The sequence below is a fragment of the Stegastes partitus genome, unplaced genomic scaffold, assembly GCF_000690725.1.
Source record: "Stegastes partitus isolate 25-593 unplaced genomic scaffold, Stegastes_partitus-1.0.2 Scaffold1, whole genome shotgun sequence".
NCBI classification, from domain to species: domain Eukaryota; kingdom Metazoa; phylum Chordata; class Actinopteri; family Pomacentridae; genus Stegastes; species Stegastes partitus.
Window position 1 is genome coordinate 1,300,163 of NW_007577732.1, and position 26,698 is coordinate 1,326,860.

The window sequence follows — 26,698 nt, forward strand, 5'->3', positions numbered from 1 at the left end:
TACTCCTGTTAAATAGATAAAGTTGATTAAAATATGATAAATCTAATGATTAAAATCAGCAGTGTAGACAGACAAGGCAAATAAAGCAGACGAATCACACAACTAATGCACAGTGCCCAATGATGAAGTTCTGGCCTTTAATGAGCCTGCAGAAGTTAAACGATGGCAAGGTGTTTAGATTTCTAAATTATGAGCGTTTGAACAGCTCTCTAATTGAAAGTGAATAATGCGGTAATTTCTTCAATGCCTTGTAACAATAAAAAGCAGCCAACATCTGTGAGGCCTTCGTGTTGTCAAACAAATTAGAGGCGGCTCCGTGCAAACACAGCGCCAGCGTTATGCGTGTTATGAGGGCCGCGCATAATAAGGCAGAAGAGAAATTGTGTGTCTTTGTAATTGAGTTGAAGGCACCGACTGTGATTAATGTGTTTAAGCTCGGCTTGGGCTGCTCGAGTGCGACATCACTGCAGGTAACACAAACACACAGTCAGCAGACGCCCACAATGTATGAATGTATCCAAACGGAGCTAATGGAGGGACAGGCTGATATCAGACAGACACTCAATAACCCATGATGCTCTCACTATAGGATCACAAAGCATAGCTGTACACAGATTGCAGCTGCCACTGTATCACATATTGTGGGGTTATGCACAAATACACAACAAAAGGAATCATTTGACCAAAAAAAAAAACTGCCTGTGTATACAAAATCCGTGCTTGGGTTGATGTATATCTCATTTCTAGGTGCTGAATCACTCGGCTGAAATCTTAAGACACGCTCACTGTCATTATAACTGGAATTGAGCTCAGTAAACAGAGTTTGCTTAGAAGAAACTTTAAACTTTAAATCCACTGCTGCAGGCTGGAAAACAACATTTTCTCTGAGAACTGAATATGGAAAGCACTAAGAGGGCCAACAAAGAGGAACTCTCCCAAAATAAGCTGTCATAAAAACTGTAACACTTCACCTGCTCACAAACTGGCTCCAATGAATGTCTTATTTTTTCCTTGGCTTCTTTTGGGAACTCCAGGTTAATACGTTTTCCACAAAAATGCATTTCTGAATTTGCCACTGTCACCTTCAACAGAAGAATTTTGCCTAAACCGGACTAAAAGCCTATAGCCATCGGCTCTGTGAGGCTGTAATTAAACTTGGTTTAACCCTCTGAACCCCAAGCAGTCTCTGGGCATTTTTTGTTCCTGTGACATTTCTATTTGCTGTGGGCTCATAGTTATAATGCCATAAATCATGCATAGGAAACAAAATAAACCTCTACCGCTACTGTGCACATCAACTCTAGGAAGATATTTCACCATGCTGACTGTATCTTTCAACAACTTGTTGACAAATTGCTCCTCCGAGTGCTGCTTTTGAGCCGCGCTGTAATTGTATTGCTCAGATATGTTGTATTTTGGTCTCAGCTTCTCAAAATGTTTCCATATTTGGCTTCTGTCTGCTCTATGTAAACACAGCCTGCAGTTCAACATAGCCCCCGATCTTAGTCATGTTACTGTTGTTCGCAGCAGAGTAAATCAAAGAGTTGTGCCAAGAAGCATGCAATGTTTATCTTTTAAATGAAATATCACCATTCACGTTTAGATTTGGTTAATTTTCCCAACGGAACCAGAGGCCACACATAATTAGTCGTAAAGAAAGATGAAAATTTGACCACTCTTTGTGTTTTTAGAGTTTCTGGCACTGACAAATGATGTTATGTTGGTGTCTGTTTGAAGATAACCTGCCATTCAAACCCACCAACATATTTGAAGTTCAGAAGGTTAATCTGGTTTATTGAATTGAATGCAAACGTCAATATTTTCACAATGACAAAGCCACAACTTGATGTTAGCAGTATGAGCTATAGTTTGTTATGTTCAGAACCCTTGTGGAGTGATTTTGTTTAGTTGCTAATTAGCACAAATTAAAACAATGTACTGCTCAGGACAATGGGAATATCATTTTTGGGAATATGTGGTCATAAACCTAAGTATTACAAAACCATTGATGGAAAGTCAGTTGGCATTTCATCGTGCACCAGTGTGGTGGACTGACAGACAGACATTTCTATCCACAGAGTTACTCGCTAACATGGAGGAAAACAAACAGCTGTGAAACATTTTGAGCTTCCCTTTGTTTGCAGTGCAGAAGTGATATAACCAAGACAATGAAACTACATTCTGAGTGGTACTGATTTGAAGAAAAGAAACTGATTGATGCAGCCCGACTGTAGTGGTACCTCAATCAACTTCCCTTTGTTTTCGCAGTAGTTCATGATACTCCTGACAAATGGATGGAACCACATCCTCTAGTGAACCACAGGAAAAATGAACGTAGCCAAAACTTCAGAGACAGAAACCAGAAAATATTCTCCCTGGTCCACTTAACCGACGCGCTGCTCTCAATCATTCAGATGCTCTTTAGGAGAAGAGCTGTCATACGTTCCATCATGTTCTCAACAGAAGCACCCTGAAAGAGGCAGAGTCATGAATAAATCATTTATGTCCTCGCCTTCACTATTGGCACTCCGGTCAAAGGAAATTGCATTTGTTTAATACCACAGAGTGACAGTTTTCTGATGTGCACTTCAGGCACTGGACTAGTGCGACACTGCTGGCCTGAACAGTCTCCAGAATCCTGCAAAAGGAATGGGAGCTGTATGAAGACAGAATAGATGGTGGAGGTCCAGCGAAACATGAGGAAAACATTAACTGAATGTGTTCGAGTGGAGTCATGTGAAGCAGAAAACCTGCCATCTTCATTACAGGTAACCAAATTACCTGGCTGCTACAGAATATACCGCCAGCATACTAACAATAGCATTAAATAAGCATCACCAGGGTGCTTGGATAAATCAAGAGGGATGCACGCTGATGCTGCCTCCGCATTCGAATGTCCTCACTCCTGGGGGCCATTTACTCATCTTATTCAGCTCTTCAATTATTTATTTGTAAATTTAGTATCGCTCGAGATCTCTCTTGGGGACAAAATTATACTCACAGCAGGGAATCAAACCTCCGGCTATAATGGGTTTGGTATTCATCAGCACTCGCGCCAATGGCAATTAGGGACATAATGGCTCCCGGGCCAAAAAGCTCCCACACCACAAAGTACTCAGGGCGGAGATGTTCAACAAGCTGGAGCCACGTAGTTTAACTGAATGTATGTGCTTAGATTGTGTCATTGAACTACATATATGCTGCTTCAGAGCTTATGACAATAAGCCTCTTCGAGAACAGACACACAGCTTTGTTGTTATAAGATGACATTAGTATGACAAGTGTTTGCTACGAATGCCTCAAAAACCAAAAGGATGGCCATCTTGACTTGAATTAGAAAGTAAATTCCAATCCCCTCCAGCTAAAGAAGTGGTAATGTGCTGTTTGTGGGCTATCAGTTTCCAGCTAGTGTGTGCCAGCCCCTTATTACCAAATAGGATGACAGTTTAATGAGCCCCTTGCTCGGTGTCAGCAACACATTGTGAAATTGCGCCTGCTGCCATATTGTGTGTGCCCACTTGAGCATTTGAGCAAGCCGCACAACCAATCATTAACTTGTCGTCTTCTTTGTGACGCGTTACCCACCTGACTCCTGTTCCTTTGTCTGGCCGCAGCATTTGCATGTCGCCGTTTTTCCCAGCCTCCGTGTCCCTGAGAGCTGCATTATTCTATATGTTCAAGCTATGCAGGTGAATTTTAACCAGCGTTTTGTGCTTGTCATAGAAGAGATGAATATTATTTCCGGCGGTTTAGCAAGCCAAAGCATGGAAGGACTGTGTTTCAGCAACAAAAATCCAGGCAGGTGACTGAGGTTTATGCCCACAGGTGAAAGGGAACAAAACATGAATACTTTGAGGTGAAAACAGCTGGTTTGTAGATAAAATACTGTAAAATTATAGACCCTGCAAGAACAAAAATACAAAGTCCATGCATTGCCAGACCATAAAACTCTACAGCCTGAACAATGAATTGCAACAATAAAAGGGTGCCCCCTAGTGACAGCAAAGAGTGCTTTCACGACAAGACAATGGCACTCGTGGTGACACTGCAGCCACAAACCTTAATGATCTAGATAACAGCGTGTTTGATGGCTGGTTGCACACGTTGGTGTTGTGGCAGGAGCCTGATCCAGAGCTCCGGTCTCTAGTCCTTCACTACCTGCTCCATCCCCGTCACTTCCCCATTCCTCATCCCGCCCCGTGTTCCCATCTCAGCGCCTCAGAGAGGGAAGTGACCTTTTATAGAAATCTCCCTGTGACTGATGGACTAGAGAGAGCAGCACCGCAGGTGGTGCCGTCAAAATCCATTTAGATCTCTGCCAGCGCCAGTACGCCAAATCAATCTAGCGCCTTCCCCCCAAAAAGCAAGACCCTTCTTTAGGCAGCATTCAGATCTAGTTGGAGAGAGTGCGAGCGCTGAGACATCATGTGTGCACCGCGTGGCTTGGATGGAACTGGCTACTTCACACAATCTAAAGCTCATTTCCCCTGCACCCCCTACTCACCAACACCCCTCCTCTTAACAACTGCCAATCCTGCTGGTAACCCATTTGAAGCCGAGTCCCCACTGACAGCAGATCACTTCTCCTTCATTTGGGAGAGAAGTCATTGTTCACTGATGTCCTCACAGTGTGAGGCAACATCAAGAGAGGACTTGTTTGCAGAGAGCTCTCATGATTCACATTTGAATTGGTATTTAAAAGGAATATTCAAAGAAAAAGAAAGGAACCTTTCAAATATACAACAAACGTTTCCTTGTCTCAGTGGGCAGCTGGAAAAATGCAGCAGCGCTCTTTCAGGTAATGGTGCATTTATTCATATTCATATTTTAAAATGGTTATTCAGAGCTCCGATAATCAATCTTTTTATATTAACAATGGAACAAGCGACTAACTGTAGCATAAAAGGGGTCCCACAGAGATTTATTACACGACTCAGTTGCCGTTCTCTGCATTTTTCTCCCACACCATTTTAGCATCTTTCAGATCATTGTTTTTACTTTGCAGCTTAACCTTACAGGTTTGATGCATAAATCATCAAGGTTGTTTCCAGACGCAGCAGACAAAAGACAGCATTGAAAGATCCACACAAATGTAGCTGTAATGGGCCAGAAACACAACAAATGAATGATATGGGGAGATATCAGCTAAAGTGATGCACATGTCTGTTTTCCATTCTCTATCATAAATAAACACAAAACAACAACATAAAGGCAATGATTAGAGTAGCTTTAAATAAATCTTAACATTGAATTGAATAAATGCACCATTATCTTAAAGAACACAGCTGCAAGTAGTTCTGGACACCAGTTTCATTTACTTCAACTTTGTATCGGAGTAATTCTGACATGGTAGATGGGTCTAAATACTGCAAAATTGATGAGATTTGGCTGCCATTGCCTTAGAAAAGAGGTCAGTGAGCGACATGAAACAGACCGGTATCAAATTAAAAATTCTTCACTGCTGCAGTTAAGAGCAAAACACAGCTCCACAGTTGTGATCTGATATAAGCTGCAGCGTGTTTCCAATTTTATCAGTCGAATAAGTTCCAACTTCAAGAGAGCATGTAACGACATCCTGAGCTCAGTGTCAGGATGTTTCTTGCACATTTGTACTTTGGGAATCACAGTTCACATCTGCCTCCATTTTTTTTTGTGAACACAGGTATGCACTTTCACATTTTAATCAACAAAATAGCTATTTTTTAGCATCTTTCATTTTTATGGGAAAATTAATGGGAAGTTTTACTTCTGGAATCAGGGGTTCTCAAAATAGCCAACTTTGCTACTTTAATCCTTCATAAAACCACAAAATGTAATGGTTTACACTTCACTTTCAGTATGGGTTAAATAAGCAAGACATAAAGTGTTGATTTCTGAGCTTTACAGGTGCTGGTGTGAAGATTTTGTTATCTTTGGAAAGACCAAGGCTGGCTGTTTCACTGACTTACAGTCTCTGTGTTAAACTAAACTAATTGGCTGCGAATGGTAACTTCATAGAAGGGTACTGATCTCATCAAATCAGAAAGTGCATTCCCAAAATGTCAAACTGTTTCTTTACATATGTAGAACTACAGACGTCTGTAAAGGGTTTGATAGCCAACAGTGATGAGTTTTTATTACAGTGATGAAGATGATTGGTTGCTTTCAGTTGTGTTGTATACTCTGCAATAGAGCAGTGACTCACCATGCTGGGCCTCCCTCTGCTCCAGCTCCTGCCTGAGCTGCTGCCGCTGCTCCTTCATCCTGGCCAGCTCCTGGCTGCTGCCCGAGCTGAGGCTGTGCAGCCTCTTGGCCAGAGCCTCGAGCCGGTCGCGCTCCAGGTACACCGCCTTCATCTCAGCTTTTAGCTCCTTGGCACTGCTGAAGTCATTACCTGCACCGGCGCACCACAGGAGGACATTACGCTTACACCGGCCATTAACGAGCGTCTTGATCATTAATGGCGTAATTAAGTGAGGCTAATGGTGGGCGATTCAAGTAAATGAGGTAAATAAAAGATGTGTGATGTAGTACGGATGTACTGGGGTGGGGCTGAGTGGAAAGTTACCTGAGATGGCTGCCAGTTTGGCTTCATGCAGTGCCAAAAGCTGCGTTTCAGTCTCGCTGACTTTCCTCCTCAGGCTGCTGCCCAGCCTCTGACTCATGACCACCTGGGGAAAAGAGGGAGGAGAGGATGTAGAGGAGAGAGAGCGGGGGGAGGGTGGTAACTAACAAAACCTTTGCAGACACATGGATCCCACAGGACGCATAGCTCATTTCCAATTCCGCTTTCATTTTCTTTTTGACACTCATTCTTACAAGACCTTACAGATTCATTTCCGTCCTTCTGCGCTTGCCCTGCTTTGAATACACAGCAGAGCATCAACGCTGATGTGTTACCTTGTCTATAACCTTTAGAAAGGCAAGAGAGTGCTTCTCCTTTCACATAGACAGACAGGAAAATGTGAAATCTCCATAAAAGATATCATTAGAAGGTCAGAGAGGAAAAAAGGCCTTGAATGTCACTGCGTGATGGGGACGCAGTACCTCAGCTGCAGAATTCGCAGAGGAGTTGATGGCTTCAGATTCAGCCTGTCTGGCCTCCATCTGCCCTCACTCTGTCCTTTAAACCTCTGTTCTTTCCAGTGTACACACTTTGAACTACAGCTAGATACAATCCCCATGATGCACTTCCTTCTTTTGAGGAACTATTTTCACTGCTCAAAGGGATGTGGAGCCGGATTTTCTGACGCATTTGCTCCTTGAATCTGACACACTTTTGTGCAACACTTTGAAAGGATTGTCAAATAGGTGGGTATTTCTGAGGCAGAACATCTCCAGGGAGTTTTCTTCCCACGGAAATACAGAAAACAGTTTTTTTTTTTTTGGGGGGGGGGGTTATTCAAAGAGGCTTGGATAATTTTATTTCATGCATTACATGAACTGGAAACAGCTCGGGAGTGCTTTTCAAACTGTAGAAATTCTACCATTGGAAATTTAATTTCAAAACATCAGGCTATTTGTCAATTTCAGAAAAGTCAATGGAGAACGAGAAAGTTACTTTCATGCCAGCAATCATTTTGTCACAGCAGGCGTGTCATTTTCCACATGGTGGATATCTCATTTAGGAACCAAACTTTTCATTTTACCTCAACAATGGACAATCTTGTGATTGTGGGAAAAGTGTCTGTTGGTGGAAAGCCACTATATTCCTTTGAGGTGCATCGGTTGGTACATCAACCAATCATTTGATGATGGCTTTCTAAAGGACACAATGACAGTAAAAAAGGGCCCTGTCCCCCTGCTGTGCTTCTCTTGCTATCCTTATACTCCCACTTTCTTACAGATTTCCACTGCTTCTTCCTTTCTCCAGCTGCAGAGATCTCTGTATAGATCAGTTTGAAGGAAAAGCAAGCCCCTGAGAAGCAGGAGGGGATTCCAGAGACAACTCATACAAAGGAAAGCATGTAAAATTATTTACACACACAGGAATACCAACACAGAAAACCCTTATTAACTTTACTTGTTCAGCTGCTCATCAGAGAAGCAGAAAAACAGACAACTGTATTTTGTATTTTGTTTTTTTTTAACCATCACTGTATTGTTTTACAGCGGATTTTGAATTTAGGGAAAATCTATTCAAAATGGCATCTCCTGCTGCTTCTGACTTTTGTGGAGAGTTCACTGCCTTGTCAAATAGAAATAAGCACATGAATACAGACACTGACATTTAGTATGCATATTGAACACGCTGAAGCTGGCACACAGCACTTTCTGTCTGTTTTGACTTGCAGCTCATTAGATATTCATACACATTCAGTCATTGTTGGCGTGCTGAGGGGAGGCTGAGCTGCTATGGAATAAATCGGGTCAGAGGAACAGTGGCTTACTTTAGCTGTAGCTTCCTTGATGGACAGATTCAATGCCTGCTCCTGCTCCTGGAGTCTGCAAAACAGAAATAAAAATGTCACAGAGCTGCACTGAATTTTTTTTTTCTTCGGGAACTTTAGGGGAAATCAACAGATGTCAATAAAAAAAAAAAGATACTACTTTATTGTGGCATCTACTCATCTTAATGACAGAACAATTTGCTAAGTATCAAGAGAGTTACTGAGTCTTATGTAATGGATGGATGGATATAGAAGAGGAGGTACTAATTATTCACTCTGTAATAATGTCGCCATTTGGAAGCACTGAGACGTCTGGCTTATTTGTGATTCTCCAGTACCTGCTCAAGTTTACATGCTTAGATCTTTAAAGTCCCTCTCAGGTTGTTGATTTAACCCACAAAAATGTATGTCTATCTATTAAAGTTACATATTTAGAAGTTTTCTTTCTCCATGAAAATCATCCCTTCCTGTTTTAAGCTGACTTAAATGTATCACTACACTGTTATTTACTCTAGAATATGTTGGTCTATGAGGTCCCTCCATCTATCTGCACCCAAACCTCCCCATTCGCTGCAGCTCATGCACACCCGCTCACCTAAATCTCTGCTCAAACACTTTAAAAGTTCTGTACGCTACACAACGCACAATGACAGGAGTATTGGAGTGATTTATCAATACATGTTTGAACTAGATCAATTCAGAAGAATAATAATGATACAGAAAGCACCACTCTGCATGGCAAATACAAAAAATACACCACAATAAACTGGAGATGGTCTTATAGGTAATAGACTTAAGTCTGCCTTTTTTTGATTTCTTAATGCAAAATAACATATATGGAACTGAGCTACTACACTTCACAAAACCTCCTTTGTAAAATCATTTGCTGCTTGAGTCGATTAAATAAAAATCAAGGAAAAACTGAGCTTGAAAGTAGTTTGTGAGATGATCTGTTTCATCTTCAATCTGTCATAGCAAAATGAAATGATCTGAAGTAGCTTCCATGGCACTAACAGAAAATATAGATGAGTAGATGTGTCTCCATTGACTTGCCAATGAGATTAAACTGTCTAGATGAATATTTCAAATGTTAGGGATGAATATCATATCACTAATGTTATTACTGTACATGTGCACAAACAAGACAAACCATTAAGGTCACATCATTTGATGGCAGAGATATAAATCAATTAGAAGATGGAAAAAGGGACATAAAATCCATTATGCACAACACAGTCACCTTGAGACGGTCCCAATCGTCTCATATCATAAAAATCAGTACGCCCTTTGCATGTTATTCAAGCTGAATGAGTCAGAGTTAAACGTCTCTGAACACTGGAGTTACAGCACCCTGTTATTTTAGGGATGCAGCTGCTGTGGATAAAGTGGATTTCTTTCATTCAGTTCCCATAAGGAAAAAGCGCCTTGATATGAGAAAGAAACGTCCTGTGTTATTTGGAAAGGGAACTGCAACACAATCATCACGATGACCCAAACCGCGCCAACCAGAAATGTGCAGCTGAATATCCAATCTGAGGTCGCAATTTCAATCAGCAGCCGGAATAAAAGCGTTCCAGTTGGGGTGACAATATGTCAGATATCAAATTATGCCAGTGATGGTGGGTCACACCACCACGAAGGCGATAAGTACAATTTACATGTCTTTCTAACGAGTGGCAAGACTGAGAGGCTTTCCACGGTGCTCCCTTGAAAGCTATTAACTTCAGAGGATATGATGCAAAGTAATCATTAGCATCTCAGAAAAACCATTAAAATTCAAAGCAGGTTCAAGCAGGTGTGAGAGAAGAGGATTGAGGGCACGGGGGATGCAAGGAATCAAGAAAAAGTAGTTGTGACGGCTTGATGCGTCCTCTCTGAACCTGAAAATAAACAAATCACTCCTTCAAGTCTTACAGATTATTGAATCGTTCATGTGTCAGGGGCTTTTGTTTATAAAGACCTACAATGAGTACATTCAGCCTCAATAGAAACAAGACTTAGATGTCACCAAAAACTGCATCAATCAAGCAACAAAGTGAGCAACTTTAGCAGTTCAGCTGAGAGAACATTGTGCATCCAGAGCATGATGTGATTGGTCCTCTGGGCTGGTATTTGAGATGGTAATTTAACTGAAATGTGATGCTGTGATTTTGACTCATACTTTCTTGGCACCAGACAAGACAATCGTGCGGTATGATTTACTAAAACTGCCGCTCTGTCAGAGGACGCGTAAAGCTGGGAGGCAAAGATTTAGTGAAACAGAAGAACCTCACTTAAACATCCTACTCAAAATAGGCTAATTCAGTAGTTAAGCGAGCGCATAACATGAAAAAAGAAAAGCATTCATGAACTCATGCTTGTTCTGGTGTCACTCTTATTCATGGCTCTTTAGCAGCCCCACCTGGTCACTGTAGGTACTGCAGATGCTCTTACAGTTATACATGACATGAAATAAAACGAATTCTGATGTGAATTTGGTTTGTTAACCACTTGTTTTGTGTTTAGTAAACACACCAGACTTTATTAAAATGTTGTCCACATATAGGCCAATGGAGTTATTATTTAAATACAGTGTAAAATTATAATCAGTGTAATGGTGGTGGCTAATTTCACCCAAATAAATACAGTGTTTTCTAATACAGTAATAACAATGGCAAACTGACATCTAATATGTCTCTCTGTCATAATAAACTCACAACTTTCTGGATGAAAACTGTAAGCATCCCTCAAATGTGACTTGTGCTACCAGTCTGTTGAATTGATGTTCTTTAAATTCCAACAGAATTGGTCTTTAATATGACATTCCTGCTGTAAGAAATGGAAATTACCATATGGTAAGCAAACTTAATGTTGATGCAATGGCTGGTATGGAGGTGTCAGTGGTATTCCTCAGTATAAGTAAGAGTCAGTGATTGTCTTGTTCATGCCTGGTCTAAAATGTGAGCTCATATTGAAGGTTTTGTATATAAATGTCAGCATCATTTTCACAGTGCACCACTTTCACTGCACCAGTGCAGTGGTTAGCATTGTCGCCTAAACACTAGGTTCTGGTTTTGAAGCTACTAGGCTGTATGTAGAATTTGCATGTTCTTCCTGTGCCTGTGTGGGTTTTCTCCAGCTTCTTCCCTGCCATACATGTCACTGGATCAATTCTAAAATCACGATTCATTATTCTAAATTGTCTGCAGAGTGTGAGCATGTATAGTTGTCTGTCCCTTTGTGTTAGCCCTGTAATGGACTGGTGACCTCCAGTTGATGAGTGTTAGATGTTCAGACGAGTCGAACGCTCAACAGGAAAACACATTGCTCGAACGTGTAAAATACGAATATATAAGGTGTGAATCTTTTCTTCGCAACTCTCCAGGGTGTCATTTCCATGCTTCACATATATCTGCATGTTTTCTCAACTGTGCTGGACAGCAGAATCGCAGAAGCTTCCTGAACAACAAAAGCCAATAATATGTCCAAAGATCTGCAGTGACGGTTTTGGTTTCCTGATTTGGAGTTGGTTTTACTGGTGCTTTTTGTGGAGCCTAATATTTGATTAATAATGAGGAAAAACAGCCTCATTTAAAACTAAAAATGTCTGCAATCACTCTACAAAATATGTTCACAGGGAAAGCTTTGGTATGAACCTTTATATCTTTACCCAGCCATTTTTACTGATTGCACACTTTGGCACACATAACCACAACGTGTCAGAGCCAAAAATGTAACATTCATGCAAAAAAATTATTTGCTGTGAGAAGATAAAACAGTTAAAACATCCAGGGACTATGTGACGGCAACCTGAGCATGGAGGGTGGAGGGGAGACTGAGATCTGCGTTCGGTTTTCCGATGTGACGAGGTCCTGTAGGGTTCGGCTCATGTCGCGGAGCTGGGCCACGGTGCAGCTCTTCAGCACGGAGCCCTCCAGCTCCTCAGCCTCCACCTGCTGCTCCTCCTGCTGGATCTGCTGCTCCAAGCATCGACTGCGGTCCTTCAGCTCCGCCAGCCTCTGCTGAAGCTCCGCAATCTCCTCCTGTGCAAGTTTAACATGGTTCATTTTCAAGTTTTACTGTTTTGGCTTTGATTCATGTCGGAGTTTCTACATGCGTGCTGAACACAAAATTATCCTTTGATGGAATTCCAATGAATGAAAAACCTCTAGCAGTAGTTCTTCAATTATTCACACCAGTGCAGTCAGCATTATATTCACATACATAACCTGAAACACGAACAAACTTCACTGATTCAAAACCTTATATAATGTGACTTATACATTATGAAGTGTAAACATTGAGATTAGGTACTTCACTTTTATTCATATCTTTTTAAAATTCTGTTCAATTTCAAATAAGCGAGGAAAGGGAATATAATAAAGATATTCAACTGGATGGTCATACAGAATCAGACAAGCCTGGGACACACACACACACACACACACACACACAAGTGACACAAAGTAGCATTTACCTCCACCAGCCGTTTCTCTTGAATGAGACGTTCCCTTCGTTGCAGTGGACCCTGCGATAAGTCAGATCGCTCCCCTGCGTCAAGCTCTGCACCCTCCCTGCCAACCAGCCATGAAAAGACACGTCAGCGGTGTTTGAACAGCTTGAATCATGACTTTTCGAAGCTGTATTTTTCATTCGCTTCCTTTACATTTTTTAAATCCTTTTGCTCACTTTGAGTGGCAGCAAAAGTGAGTTGAATAGGCAATAATGCACTATGTAGGATGTTAATACATTGTACTGTAATTTGCTTTAATCAGATTGTCACTCCCTTTTGCTGCCATTGTGTAGCTCAGTGAAACAGGGGAATATGCTGAATTAAAGAGGTGACACCTCATCTTTGGGGGAATGTTTAGGCCTGTTTTATGAAGTTATTAATACAGTTGCAGTTGAAACCAGAAGTTTACATACACAGTATAAAAAGACACTTTCTTGAGACTTTTTCTGTTTTAGGTCAATTAGGATTACCAAAATTATTTCTATTTGCTAAAGGCCAGAATAATGAGAGAGAGAGAACTTTTTAGAGAATTTTTACCTCCGTCAAGGAGGTTATGGTTTAACCGGCATTTATCTGTCTGTTTGTCTGTTTGTTTGTTTGCTAGCAAGATAACTCGAAAAGTCATCCAGAAGTCCTCACACCCCACCTCCCCTCGTCATGTCTCCTCCAGTCTCTCCTCTACACACCATCAACTAGCCCCGAATTCAAGGTCCTCAGCACCTGTGACCTGCCATACAGCTTTTGGGTTCAAGTCTGCTGTCCCCGCCCACCAGTGACATCACAGCAGGTCCACCGTAGCTTCAGCGCCCCCTGCTGGTGCGGCCATTTTCCTCCACCTTTACGTCTGTAGCCATATACGGGCAAGTAATAGTATCAGCCTAGTTTAATTCTGTTTAGCTCATCTGAATCAGGCTGTGGAGGAAAAGCCTTGATGGCTGTGTTGAAAGATAGTTAAGATCAAAAAATCATGATTCAAGGCCGTCATAGGATAATGCAATGGCTGTGCTTAAGGTAGCTTTTGGAGCTTATAAGTAAAACTCAAATTAGTCTGACACTGTAAAGTTGATCAACGGCTTGTCAGCTTCTCCTGAACAGAGGCTTAAAGCAGCAACAATCCCAGTCCTCTGGGCCAAGGCTCCAGACTGGGACCAAACTTCTGAGAGCATGCAAGTAAATTTAAAAAATAAATAAAAATAAAAATAAATAAAAAAAATAAAATGTAAGTGGTCACATTTGTGCAAGTAAATCATTCTCGTCTACATGTACATACCATCTTAGAATAGTCCTTCTCGCAGCTCATAATGTTTCTCGTGGGAAGTTCAAATTCACACACTGAGAAATTCTATTCCTTGCATGACCTTACTATATCTGTCTTCACTTAAGATAAGCAGAAGCATCCACTGACATTAGGCCTTCAATGTTGATTAATACTATAAAGGTGCTCCAATCTTCATTGCTAGCATTCATATGCTTCTGTTCCTTCTCTTCTATGATAATGGTTAACCAGTACAAGAAGACGGACACTGGGAAGGCCTTGCCCAGGCCTTGGTTTGCTCATCTTCACATTCCATGCCAACACTGGGGTCTCTCCCCTAATCTACGCATCCTATTCCTGTTGCTCATCCTCAACAGCTTATGAACATTTTCTCTGCCTAAATGCATTTATGTTGTGCCAGGCCACACATAGTTCATGTTATACATGATCTGTGATTACTACATATCATTGGGACACTATTTCATGTAAGTTCATGAAGGTTGTGTATGCCCACACAAATTTAAAGGATATGCATCATGCTTGACGCTGCACATAGTTTCATATCTCACATGCTATATTTCTTTTGTATCAAGTCACTATAATAGTGCCTTGCCAGATGTTCCTCTGTTTGCATTCAGCATGCTGCTGATTATATGCATTCAGATGAGGTCATGCTACTCGCACAAATTCAAAGGAAATGTGACATGCTTGTCCCTACACAGAGGCTAATTTTATTAAAGTCCATTTCAATTCAAGGTGACTCTGCTAAACTGCTCCTCTTGGGAGCGCAGGTTTAGGGGTTTGTGATCTCAGGGACTGTCTGTGTCGTGCTTTCTCAGGTTGTTCCAGAGCATCACTTGAACAGAGTCACCGCCAAGCACAAATGCATGTCATGCCAAAGTAATTGGCTAAATCTGACAAAGTGTCCTGTCTGAATAGTTTGAACAAATGAACGTGAAACCTTCAGGCATCTGGAAATTGTGCCCAAGGATGAACCAGACTTGTGGAGGTCCACAGTTCTCTTCCTGATATCTTGGCTAATTTCTTTAGATTATCCCATGTGGTCACAAAAGGAAGCAGTGTGTTTGAGGTGTGCCTTAAAATACATCCACAGGTGTGCCTCCAATTAACTAAAATGTTGTCAATTAACAAAAACGGTCAAAGCCATGACATCATCATCTGGGCTTTCCCAAATAGTTTTAAGGCATAGTAATCTTTTTGTATGTAAACTTCTGACTTTGAAGAAAGTAATAAAAAAAATCTTTATAAAAATTCTCTCATTATTCTGGTATTTAGCAAATAGAAATAATTTGGGTAATCCTAACTGACCTAAAACAGGAAAAGTTTAGTCAAATTTAATATCAGACAGTGAGGAGAAAAAAGGTTATGCGTCTTTTTATACAGTGTATGTAAACGTCTAGTTTCAACTGTATATATGGAAAGCACACAGCAAAACAACGTTGCATCATCAGCTTTAGGTAACATTTTTCCAGGATACCCTCTGTAGAAGCTCCCACATGATTTCCTTCATGAACTATTTTTGAGAGCTCTCCCCCATTTGGTCTGTGCTACAATATGATAAGGAGGGACCATATTATCATGATCAGGAAACAAACTTCAGTTTAATCCATAAAGCTGAGTAAAAATAAAAGGTAATTGCAAAAGTAAAAAAAGGAACAAAGTAAGGAGTGTCATCTTTAATTCAACCACATTTTACCTTCACTTCACTGTCGTTAACATCAATTTAAATACTAATTAAAGCTGCGACTCTCTGTGTGGTAACTTTTCATTTTATACAAACGCAGTAACTTCTAATTGTTGTGATTTTAATTTTCATAGTATCAGCAAACCTAGCAGAATTTTTTTTCATGATTCTCCTGTCTTCTGGGTGTGACCATTTTCCAACACGCATCATTATTTTCATAGCATGGTGTCACTGACCTGCGCTGGCTGCAGTCTGCCCTCTGGAGGGCGCTGTGCACCACCTGTCTGAGCCTCTCCAGGAACAAAGCCACGCTGGGCTGTCTGGAGGGTAAACCCAGCTTCAGAGCTCCCCGCTCTCGACACAGCTCCTCTAGCTTTTTCCCAAAACGCTCAGCTGAAAGCACACGTACAGATAGTGAATAACACACAGCGACATCTGCTAAACATTTACTAAACGAGGTCAGTTATCAGTTCCAAGTCAGTGTAGCAGCTTACAATCTCCATGCGGGCACTGCTGTGTTGTGTCTGCAGAGTAAGCTAATTATTGTGTTGATCAGTGTAGCCTACATTCACTAGAAAAACATGACTGTACATCCATCACTCCTTATTCAATTACCAGATTATCCCTTAACTCAAAGGCACCTAAGGAGAGCAGACTTCTATCATTACGGATCAATGCCAAGCTTGAGATTTTTGAGATTTCTCATTATTTAAGTCTTAAGAATCCTGCATTCCCTGGTTCTGTTAACACGTTAACACGACTATTCCAGAGACTGGAGCTGACCCAGTCTGGTTAAGTTTAAAAACCACAACCAGATCTTCCTCTGCAAGAGCATCTAACCAGCTGTCTTTTGTTGTACACATAATTTCCTGGAAAGCTGTTTCAGGCATGGAAAACTAAGTCAACATGGGTGGGAAAGAACGTCCCTGATAGAGCTTAAAATGTCAGAGAAGGGTTTGTGATGTACAGTATCAAAAGGCAAACAGAAAACCTGACCGTGACCTAAATAATCCCTCAAACAGATCTACAGGACACCGGCAGCAAATGTGTCTGATGCATTTATTTCTGTCACAAGGTCTGAGAAATAGGTAAGAAAACTTCCCTCAGGTCAGCTAGAAAGAATATTCAGGTCAGACAGGGTTCTAAATGAATGGAGATCATTTGATAATGAAAGTAGATTACATTTGCTAGGTTAGAGGACATTCTTTCCAATGAAACGTATAAGGGGAAACACAAATTAGTGCGCACAAAAGTCCCAAGTTTTCTTGTAAACAAAAGTGGAACTTGACGCTTTTTGATTCCATTTGACCTCTTCTACTTTCTGCCTACCAGTCCAGTGCTACTTTTAGTTTTAGTTTTTACTTCAGTTGACTGTGTAGATAAGTCAGTTGTTATTTATAACATAAAGTACAGATGCACAGTAGAAGATGCAAAATCAGACTCCTTCTGTTCAACCCTTCCGCTTATGACATCACTTAAAGTTTAATATAGTACAACCAATCTTAATACGATTAGTGAAAAATATTAGATTCAATATATAAATTCAAGATTGTATAATTATTCAGGGCACAAGAAGGCTTCAGTAAACGTCACTGAATTCTATGGTAGGGTTGATGTGGCCACAGTCAATAAATAACTCTTTTCTTCAGCTCTATCTAATGTGCGTCCTTCCTTTTTCACATGCTTTCTCAAACATCTCAGTATGACCGACAGCTAATTAGCAAGAACTATAATAAAAGCAACAGAGCAATGTGGTACATCTTCTTCATCTTCAACTGATATCAACTCACAAATGTCCAGATCTGAACATATCAGTGAAACCTCAATATAAATAAGTCACACGGATCCCACATAGTAAGCTGCTGTAGCTTTCTGTCCAATCAGTCAGTCCACTTTCACTTTATACTGAACTCTTTTTGCTATATTAACTGTAATATAAAACAAATGCTCTCTATTGGGAGTGAAATAACTTCTTTAAAATATTAAGTTTGTAAAAACATTTTTTTAAAGGCATAAAAACATGCCAGGAATTCAAGTCAGTTCGATGTGAGCTCACATCAAACTGTTCAGCATCTCGTACGGCAAAGCTGATATGATCTGCTTGTCAAAACAAAAGGATCAACTCAAAGTCTTAGTTCACCTGCGTCATAGTCGTCATCCAAAATGGCTTTCTGCTGAAGTCTTTGCAGCTTCAACATCATGGATTCGATCTGAGAGGAAGAAACAGCAGACAGAAGACAGAGCAGGTTACCCAACAGTCAGCACAGAGGGCAATGCTCTTTACACAGTGGACACAGTTCAAAAAAAGGGTGCATTGACCATCATTTCAGAGTGATACATGATCAGCGTGTTGTTTCATCAGTGCTTGCAGTACTTAATACTACTATTACGACTACTATATATATCATAAATTTCAAAGGGATCAATAAAGTTCTATTCTATTCATATTTATGTTCAGATATGAGTGTGGATCTCCTAATCTGACTCTCATTAACAATGCAAATAAGCGTGTCCCTGACATCCTGATGTGCTTCGGTCTCAGTCTTAACTCTGGACCTGGTCGTCAAATTGTTGTGCAACATGCAAACAGTGATTATGACTTCTCACATGATGCGTTGTTCAAGCCCACCTTGGTGTGTGCGCGGTTGTTTTGAAGGCAGTCCTGCAGCACGCCCTCGTACTTCTTCACCAGGTTGTCCCAACCCTGCTCCGAGGCAGGCGTGGCACTATCGTAGCCGGAGGTGACGGAGGAGGCGGAGGCAGTGTCAGAGTCCACTGACAGTGAGGAGGTCACCTCTATGTCGAGAGGTCGCGAGTCACAGTCAGCCAGCCAAAACCTCCCACCTAATGACAGCTCTTCTCTGTCTGCATGGCTGCCTGGAGCGGAGGAAGACAGTGTTTGGACAGGAGCTGCCTGCTTTGAGAAATTGTGCTCAGTGGATAAGGTTTCCAGTTTTGTTTGAGGCAGGTTAGGTCCTTTAGCTGATGGGCTTAGTGGTTCTCGTATTGGTGTAATGGTTGTGCCTGTCTTCTGACTGGAGCTGAGCGACTGTTGAATGAAACTGAAGCTGGAGTTGAAGGAGTCCTCTGGTGAGGACCGGAGGGCTGGGCTCGGGCTTAACCTGAGTTCATTCTGTGGCGTTGAGGACTCAACCAGACGGCTGGACGTACTGTTAACAGGACTGCAGTCAAAAGGAGGGAGGTGACGGGTAACACAGCAGAGGAAACTCTTACTCTTGCAGGAGGTACATGTGAGTTTATCAGGCTGCTGCTGACTCAATAAGGACACTTTGACAGCAGGAGTTAGCCTCTGAGCGCTGGTTGCATCAGCGATGTCAGTGTGACGTACAGATTTTCCATTCCTTATACAAGCAGTCCTCCCATCTTCCTCCTCCTCCTCCTCCTCCTGAGAAGTGCTCTGTGTTCTGGACTGCTCTCCCCTCATGTACCCTGGTCTTCGGTGGAGCCTCTTACGGCCGCAGCTGCCAGCTGTCCCTGATGCTCTGCCACCTGTCGATGCAGAGATTAACCATTAAGCTGGGTAACACGGTCATGAGGAAAGATAAAGCATGAGCTCATACAACTGGCTGGATTAGCTGGGCAGTCATGGACTACAGCAGGAAAATGTGACGCTAAATGTGCTAATTACACGAGAATGTAAAGCATTTTATTGTTAATAATCTTAATGTGACATCACAAGGCCAAAATGACTTTCATCCAATTGCACCCCTTCACCCCTTAAAACTCACATCGCTAACTGAATGAAAAACAAATTGGGCAGCTGTGTGACATTTCCCATGGTTCTGCTCCAGCTGTTGGGAAATACCAAAGCTACGCAGTCATTTTAGACACGCCTCTCAGTGGAAAAGTGGCTGCATGAATAACATTTCCAAAACTTCCATTTGAATTAGTTTTTTGAAAACGCAGCAATATTGATTAAGACAACAAACTCTCAAAGCTGCCTGGACACATAGGACAGTAGAACTGAATGAGTCTGATTCACATTGGAACAACAGCAAAACTGCTCTGATGCCAGCAAGGGTGTTTGGGTTTACGGCAGAAAGAATAATCGTGACAACAAAATGACAAGTACTATGACAAATTAACATAGAATGGAAAGATTTTTCAATGTGCATCAAGTGAAGCCATAAATCAAAATCAATATAATTAAAGCAGCACTGCTTGATTTTTTAAAAACACAACATTAACATATTACAGCATCAGCCTCTATTATGGATATTGCCAACTTGTGAGCAGAAAGTTGCCTATTTACACATCCAGCAGCTATGAAGCAACAGCATCATTCATTGAAAATCGTTGTCTAACATGACCGGCTCTTCAACTGAAATAATTCATTCGACAACAACAGATAAGTGACAAATTAAAGACAAAACTTGGATTAATGAGTAAAAAAAACACAACAAATGGAGATGCTTCCACATTTGCTAGTGCTCCAAGGCATGATTTAAAGCACTGAGCAGGCCCAGCAGATTCTGACTTTCAAGAGGAAAAGATATGTGTCTTTGGAAGAAAGTTCATAGTTGGGGTACAGATGGCAGGACCTTCAGTTACAAAGACGCCACAACTGGCTTCAATAGGAACAGTGACTATAGTGGCATCTATTTTCAGGTCTATGGGAAAGAGAGCAGTAAATAGGGTTGGAAGTTGTGGTTGACAGAACATATTTGATGTCTATGATGCTTGCACATTAGTGTAATATGTAAGAAAGACCGAAGAATAACTTTTCTCAGGTGACTGAGAATGTCAGTGCAGGACATGATCAGACTGTCACCATAAACAGTCTGTCGGATACAGATAGAAGGATATTATAGTAAGGTTGTACGTTCAATATAGAAATAAATACAGAGCTAAGAGTTCAGTGGAGCAAAACCAGAGGCAACAGAGATGCAAAAGGAGAAAAAAAAGTGATATAGTCAGATGAGTCATCCCTCACCATATTCTCAAAAAGGCTACAGGTGCATGTGTGGTGTACACTAGAAGACAATGAAGGCCTGAATGCTTTACACCACAGCGAGGGGATCAGGTGACTCTGTTAAGCTGTGGGGGGCATTTTGCTCTCTCTGTCCCATTAGCAGGAATTGTCACTGCAAATCAATACAAAGTTGTTGCGACTGATCACCTTTGTCCTATAAAACATTCCTACCCTGATGGGAGAGGTCTCTTCCTGAATGACAATGGCCCCATTTTATGCTCATGATTAGTATGAAATTGATCTGAATCATATGGCTATGGCCTTTCGTGCATTGGAGCTGTTTTAGCAACACACAGTGTCAGTACCTTACTAAAAACACTTAGTTTCTCCTTTAATTTGTCAACCTTCTGTAGTTGTTATTTTTGGGAGAACAGTTCTGAAGGTGGGCAAGTGTACAACAAGTTTGTCAGAACTTTATTGTGCAAAAAAAAACACTGCTCCTAAAAATGGAAACAAGGTTGATGAGAGTCAACCAAAATAGTAACTTTGTGGACCATTTCATCAAAACATTAGGCTGAATGATGAATTAGGTGATGATTACATATACAGATTTGTCACTTTAAGTGGCCACTTTCACATTACAAGTAATTTGACCAGTTTATGCCTGTAAAAAATCCTTTAAGTATGTCTTGCATTTAGTTCATAACATAGTAGAAGAGGATAGGGCCTTTTATGTTAAAGAAAAAAAAACATGGGCAATTTGGCAAAACTTCTTCTTCTACTCCTGTGACAACTTCTATTTTCTAAATTGTTTTTGATAAAAACATAACAGAAATAGTTTTAATAACCACTGCAGGTAGACATGAGCAATCCTACCAACAAGAAATTATGAAGATTAAGTGTCATTATGTATGTGTCCACTATACCACTATAAAGTAAACACTGTGGTGCTACAGAGATGCCTACAGATCATATTCTCCAGATATGAGGGAATATGCTTGTTTGGTACAGCAAGAAACATATCATAATTTTTAGACTTTTTCAAGTGGAAAAGAAATACAATTCCCACTGAAATCGTGACACATATCACACAATCAATGCAATATGTGTCCATTTTTTGCATAGCTTTCAGCCCTAGTGGTCTAAAAGTGCAGCAGGATGATAAAGGCCAGCTTGTGTTGGGGGTGAGACACCTGCTGCAGCGCCACCATTAATACATGTAATGTGTAGGATTCAGAGGAGGAGGCAGGCTGAAATGTGGGGAATCAACAGCCCCTTTGTGTACAGCTGCGCTGCTCCCTCTTTCTCTTCTGGCTCTCGGTTTTCTCTTCCCACTCATGCACACACTAAAGACACACAGAGACACACTGACACTTTTGTGCTGAAAACAGTGGAGTCAGTCGCACTGTTGTCATTGTAAAACCCTGATAGACGCTTTAACAACACAACCAAAGTTTTATTTATGAAAATCCAAACGAGATAGCACACTAAACTATTACTTGTTTTGTAATGGAGCACAGTATCTGTGTTTGCAGCTGTATGTCAAGACAAGAATGCAGAGCATCAAACAGATCATGACCGCTAACCAACCACAGCCTCTGCCTCAACACCCTGTGACCTTCAGTGATGTCACTCCTCAACTATCCCATGTGACCGGAGAGGAAGAGACACAAGAAGACACCACTTAAGGGAGAGTTGGAACTGACAGGAGCCCATGATTTGTAGTGAGAGTAACACTGGGGTGTTTCCATTGTAGCCAGTCTGCATGTGTGTGTAGAGAAGAAGACCCTGTTCAATAGGACTCTCGGTCCACTGGGACCACCACACTGCAGCTCAGGTTACATACAGCTCCATTAGTGTGTCTTTGCAGACGTGGCCACTGTTCCATAACCAATTTAAGAAACCCAACACTCTCCGTAGGTAGCAAATACAACCGCAGACCATCCGCCATCTGGTGTGGTCAAGATATTATATAGAGGCTTCTCTTAGGACTCAAAGAGGCGAGCAGTTAAAAGGAGACAGACTTGTTGATGGAGTTAGTGTATCCTTCAGCATACTTCGATTACACAAAGGCGGCTTTTCTCAGTAAAGGGGAAGGAAATGCCTCAGGGCCCATTGTGGGTGTGTGTGTGCTGGTGAGCGAATGTGTGTGTCGGGGGGCATCCACATCTCCACCGAAGCCTTTCAGAGGTATGTCATTTGCTGCTTCCGGTCAGCCTTTGTGCGAAAATAGTTTGCCAGGAATTCCGGCAGAAAATAAGGAAAAAGAGACCTGAAGTGGTTCAACACCCACGATGAACCAAATCCCACTGCAACAATAGAAGCGTTCTCACTGCAACTTGCTGCCAATGTCGTAGAAACTCAGCAGAAAGTGTGAGAAAATGAAGCATCTCAGTCAAAAGAGGCAAGATTATTTACCTTTGGAGATTAGAGAGGCCCTTAGGTTAAACACCGCAACCCATTGGCCGCTTAAGGAATGCAGAGGATCTCGTAAAAACACAAACGTTTGAGGAACAAGCTCGTCACCCGTCGGACGCACACACACACACCAGCAGATCCGCATGTCAGCAACCTCCTGAGAAGCAGCGATGCTCGGCAGATGTGCAACACTCGGCCACATGTGACCGACCACAGCAACAGAAACAGGGAAGCGAAAGTCAGCCGTGATATCCATCTATCTGGAAACAGGCTTACATGAGCTGAAAGGAAACGTAACCACACCGTATGACGTTCCAGGTCTCTGCTCTGCTTATGTGAGAGTTTAATAAGAAAACAGTTCGGTCACATGAGGATCATAAACCTGCTAATTATGGTGGTTAGTGCTGTGGAGGTGTATTTACATGCTGCATATGCTCTTTAATAGACACTTTAACTTATTTTTTTTGTTGCCATTAAGTTCTAACTGTGTTCAGTGGTGAAACACTGACTCAAGGACTATACATCAGTGCAGTTTTGAGTTATAAGTACTTAGGTAGTTTTATTTTCTGCTACTTAATTCTTCTGATTCACTACAGTTTTGATGCAAATATTGTACTTTTAATTCTGCTATTCGCTAACGTAGCTTACTTTGCAGACTTAGTTTAATGATTCAAAATAGAATCAAGCAAATTATTTTATAGGTAAAAATGAAAGTTTAACAATCCTAACGGGAAAATTCACAAGCTACTTCACAGAAAAACTATATAAAGTAGTGAAATGACCTTTACCAGCTCCATCATTAAAGTGGTGAACACATTAATGCATTAATAACTAGAATCCAATAGTATATCTCAAACATGACATTCTGCACAATAAGTACTTTTGGTACTTTAAGTATGCTTTGATGCAAATATGTCTGAGCATTTAAGTGCATGACTTGTACTTGCAAAACTATGCACTTTTACCTAAACACAAAATCTCTGATAGCGTTTGACAGATGCACACAAAATACTGTCATTTCCACCACAACCGTATAAAAATGCTGTTCTTGGGCTTTTGACCATTGTCTTTACTGATTAATTAAGATTATTGACATGTCACATACACCAGAAGATAAGCAAAAATGTTCAACCGAAATACAAACTGGGCCACAGAAAAATATGCAGAAGTGGTTTCTGTAGCACTTTTACAAAGCTTTGTCAGGTCAAGTGTCCTTATGGCTGCTACAGTTTTAAAGGTCTATTAAGCAGCAGCATCTTTTTTTTCAGCCATAATATACTGCTCAAAAAAATGAAGGGAACACTTAACCATCACAGTACAACACCGCCTCAGTGGGTTAATCATTTTGTTTTCCACTGTCCAATCACTGATATACACTGTGCAATTTATTGAGAACAAAATTATATAAGAATGAAGTGTTCCAGTGTTCCCGTACATTTTTTTGAGCGGTGTATAAAGCAATGATACTTACATGAGCCACATCTCGTGACTTTTGGAAGAGTTCAAACTAAAAAGGCAGCGACCCAGTTACAATATGTGTCTCATAGAGGATATGTCTGCTTATGGTCACTCTGTCTGGACATAACAAGCAAGTTAGTTGTGCAAGCTAGATGAGACGTAGGAACTTGTACATTCATGTCCCCTTTGTCCACACATTCTGAGGAAAGTATTTTGCAAGCATTTAGGCGTTTGCAACTCATCATTATTTACAACAGGGGCTCACCGGTGAGGTGCCTTTGACCTCAGTGACCTGGTTCACTGTGAACTTTCATAAACACTTTCCAGATACTACAGCTGACACAGTAAACCAGCAGAAGGACTCCTCTTCTAACTTCAGTGTAGGCTCATCTTTTGTGGGGGCAGGACCAGAACTGCACAAGTTTGGAAAAGTCATTTTATACCCACTGTGTTCCCACTGAAAACTTCCATGTGATAATGTTTAGCCTCATTATCCACCTCTCAACATCAGGGACTTATTACCCCATCCTGTCTCTTAAAAGTAATCTTCTTTGAGCTTCTTTTACTGTATCAAAGTGATGTGAAGCAGCTGTTTTTTGTCACAGAGATCCTGCTTTGGCTGATGTGAAGACAGCAGCTGACAGTGAAAAATGTTGTTCTTTACCTTCCATGGCTTCGCAGTGCTGAAGCAGAGAGCTGCTGCGACACTCCAGCCCCATCAGCCCGGCAAACATCGTGCCTTTGACGGAAAAAAAAAAGAAAAGAAAGGTGTTTACATCCACAAGAGAAACGATGTCAGATCCCGGCTCTGCGTGGAGTTACATCGACCATGTTTGAGAAGAAGTGGAGCCAGCCAGGCACTGGGACTGATCTCATTTCCGTTGTGGAAAAGTGAAGCCAGACTGTTATTTTTTCCGCCACTTTGGAGCAACGCGTAAAAGCGGCTCTTCGGCGGATAATAAACATCTCCTGACAGAGGTATTGATTGGAGATCAGTTTCTTACATTTCTCATCAAGTTGGGTTCAGTTACGCACGAACGTCTGGAGAGAAATAATGGTCTTCAGGTCATGTTTCTTGTTTGGAGGAAGAAGAAAAAAAAAAGGGAAAACATCCGATGGTCGTGTTTAACAGCAGGAGTAACAGTCCAAATGAATCTAGTGTGCGTTAGTCGCTCATCGACCGGTTGATCAGTAATCCGTTAGCCGCTGCGCCCTGCGTCCTGTGTCGTGTTGGAACAACGTGAGGAGCTCCTACGTGTTCAGGAATTTGACTCCAGACTCCTTCAGACCGCCTCATACCCTCAGCAGGCTGCAGCGGATTAAACACCGCTGCTGTTTGTGTTTCAGCAGCTTTATCTTTGGACCACTGCAGATGATGGAGGAACAGCTCACATAAACAACAACAGGTTAAAACATCCAGACTCAGGATGTAGTGATGGTTATTTAACACCGCGTGATAGAAGACTGTTCAAGTATGCAGATAATAGTTTTGCATATGAGAAAGCCATAACACATCTTGATATGTGTACCAAACTATTGCTTTGTTTGTGCACTGGAGGAATCCACGAGCAGAACAAAACTCCAGACCCCACATAGAGCAGAGTCTTTTCATCCTTCCACACATCCAAATGGCCCTTTTATTCCGCCTGACTGGCTGATGGACAAGACCCAGCGAGAAAGCTTCAGTTCAGCAGGCAGCAGAATGCAGCTCTAACTTATTATAGAGGATAAAAAGAAGGGATGAAGTATATTACCTTGTATCTAGAATGAGATCACCTGCCAACTCTTAAAAAATACAGTTTTGGCAAAGAGATCAGCAAACCGAGAGTTTGGTTTCCAAGAGAAGGCTTTTTGCCCATCTATCAAAGTAGAATACAGGTCATGACTCAAGTTACAAATATTAATCAGGTACTCTGATTTAACATTTGCAACCTTGTCTTTAAGGTCCTACATGTGTGTTTTTAATCCGACACTGCACCAAAAAAATGCACCAAAATCATTGTTGTTGGTAATCATATGGATGAGACCATGATAATCAAAGTAGCAATGCTATTTTTTTACATTTGAT

General features: G+C 41.3%; 1 protein-coding gene across 2 annotated transcripts in view; it reads right to left on the bottom strand.

Moving 5' to 3' along the window:
* The window catches only part of disc1 (DISC1 scaffold protein), a 51,085-nt gene extending 24,982 nt beyond the window's left edge, over positions 1-26,103 (bottom strand). The window contains exons 1-10 of one of the 2 annotated variants that reach the window (XM_008301885.1): positions 25,635-26,103; positions 25,295-25,369; positions 18,451-19,331; positions 17,962-18,031; positions 16,058-16,214; positions 12,826-12,922; positions 12,159-12,391; positions 8,370-8,424; positions 6,548-6,650; positions 6,185-6,373 (exon numbers count right to left, since the gene is read on the bottom strand). In XM_008301885.1, coding sequence (XP_008300107.1) covers positions 6,185-6,373; positions 6,548-6,650; positions 8,370-8,424; positions 12,159-12,391; positions 12,826-12,922; positions 16,058-16,214; positions 17,962-18,031; positions 18,451-19,331; positions 25,295-25,364 — 1,855 coding nt within the window. In that variant the 5' untranslated portion in view covers positions 25,365-25,369; positions 25,635-26,103. Of the gene's footprint in view, positions 1-6,184; positions 6,374-6,547; positions 6,651-8,369; positions 8,425-12,158; positions 12,392-12,825; positions 12,923-16,057; positions 16,215-17,961; positions 18,032-18,450; positions 19,332-25,294 lie in introns of both variants that reach the window. The other variant, XM_008301805.1, reaches the window with a different exon arrangement.
* Between the last annotated feature and the right edge of the window lie 595 nt (positions 26,104-26,698).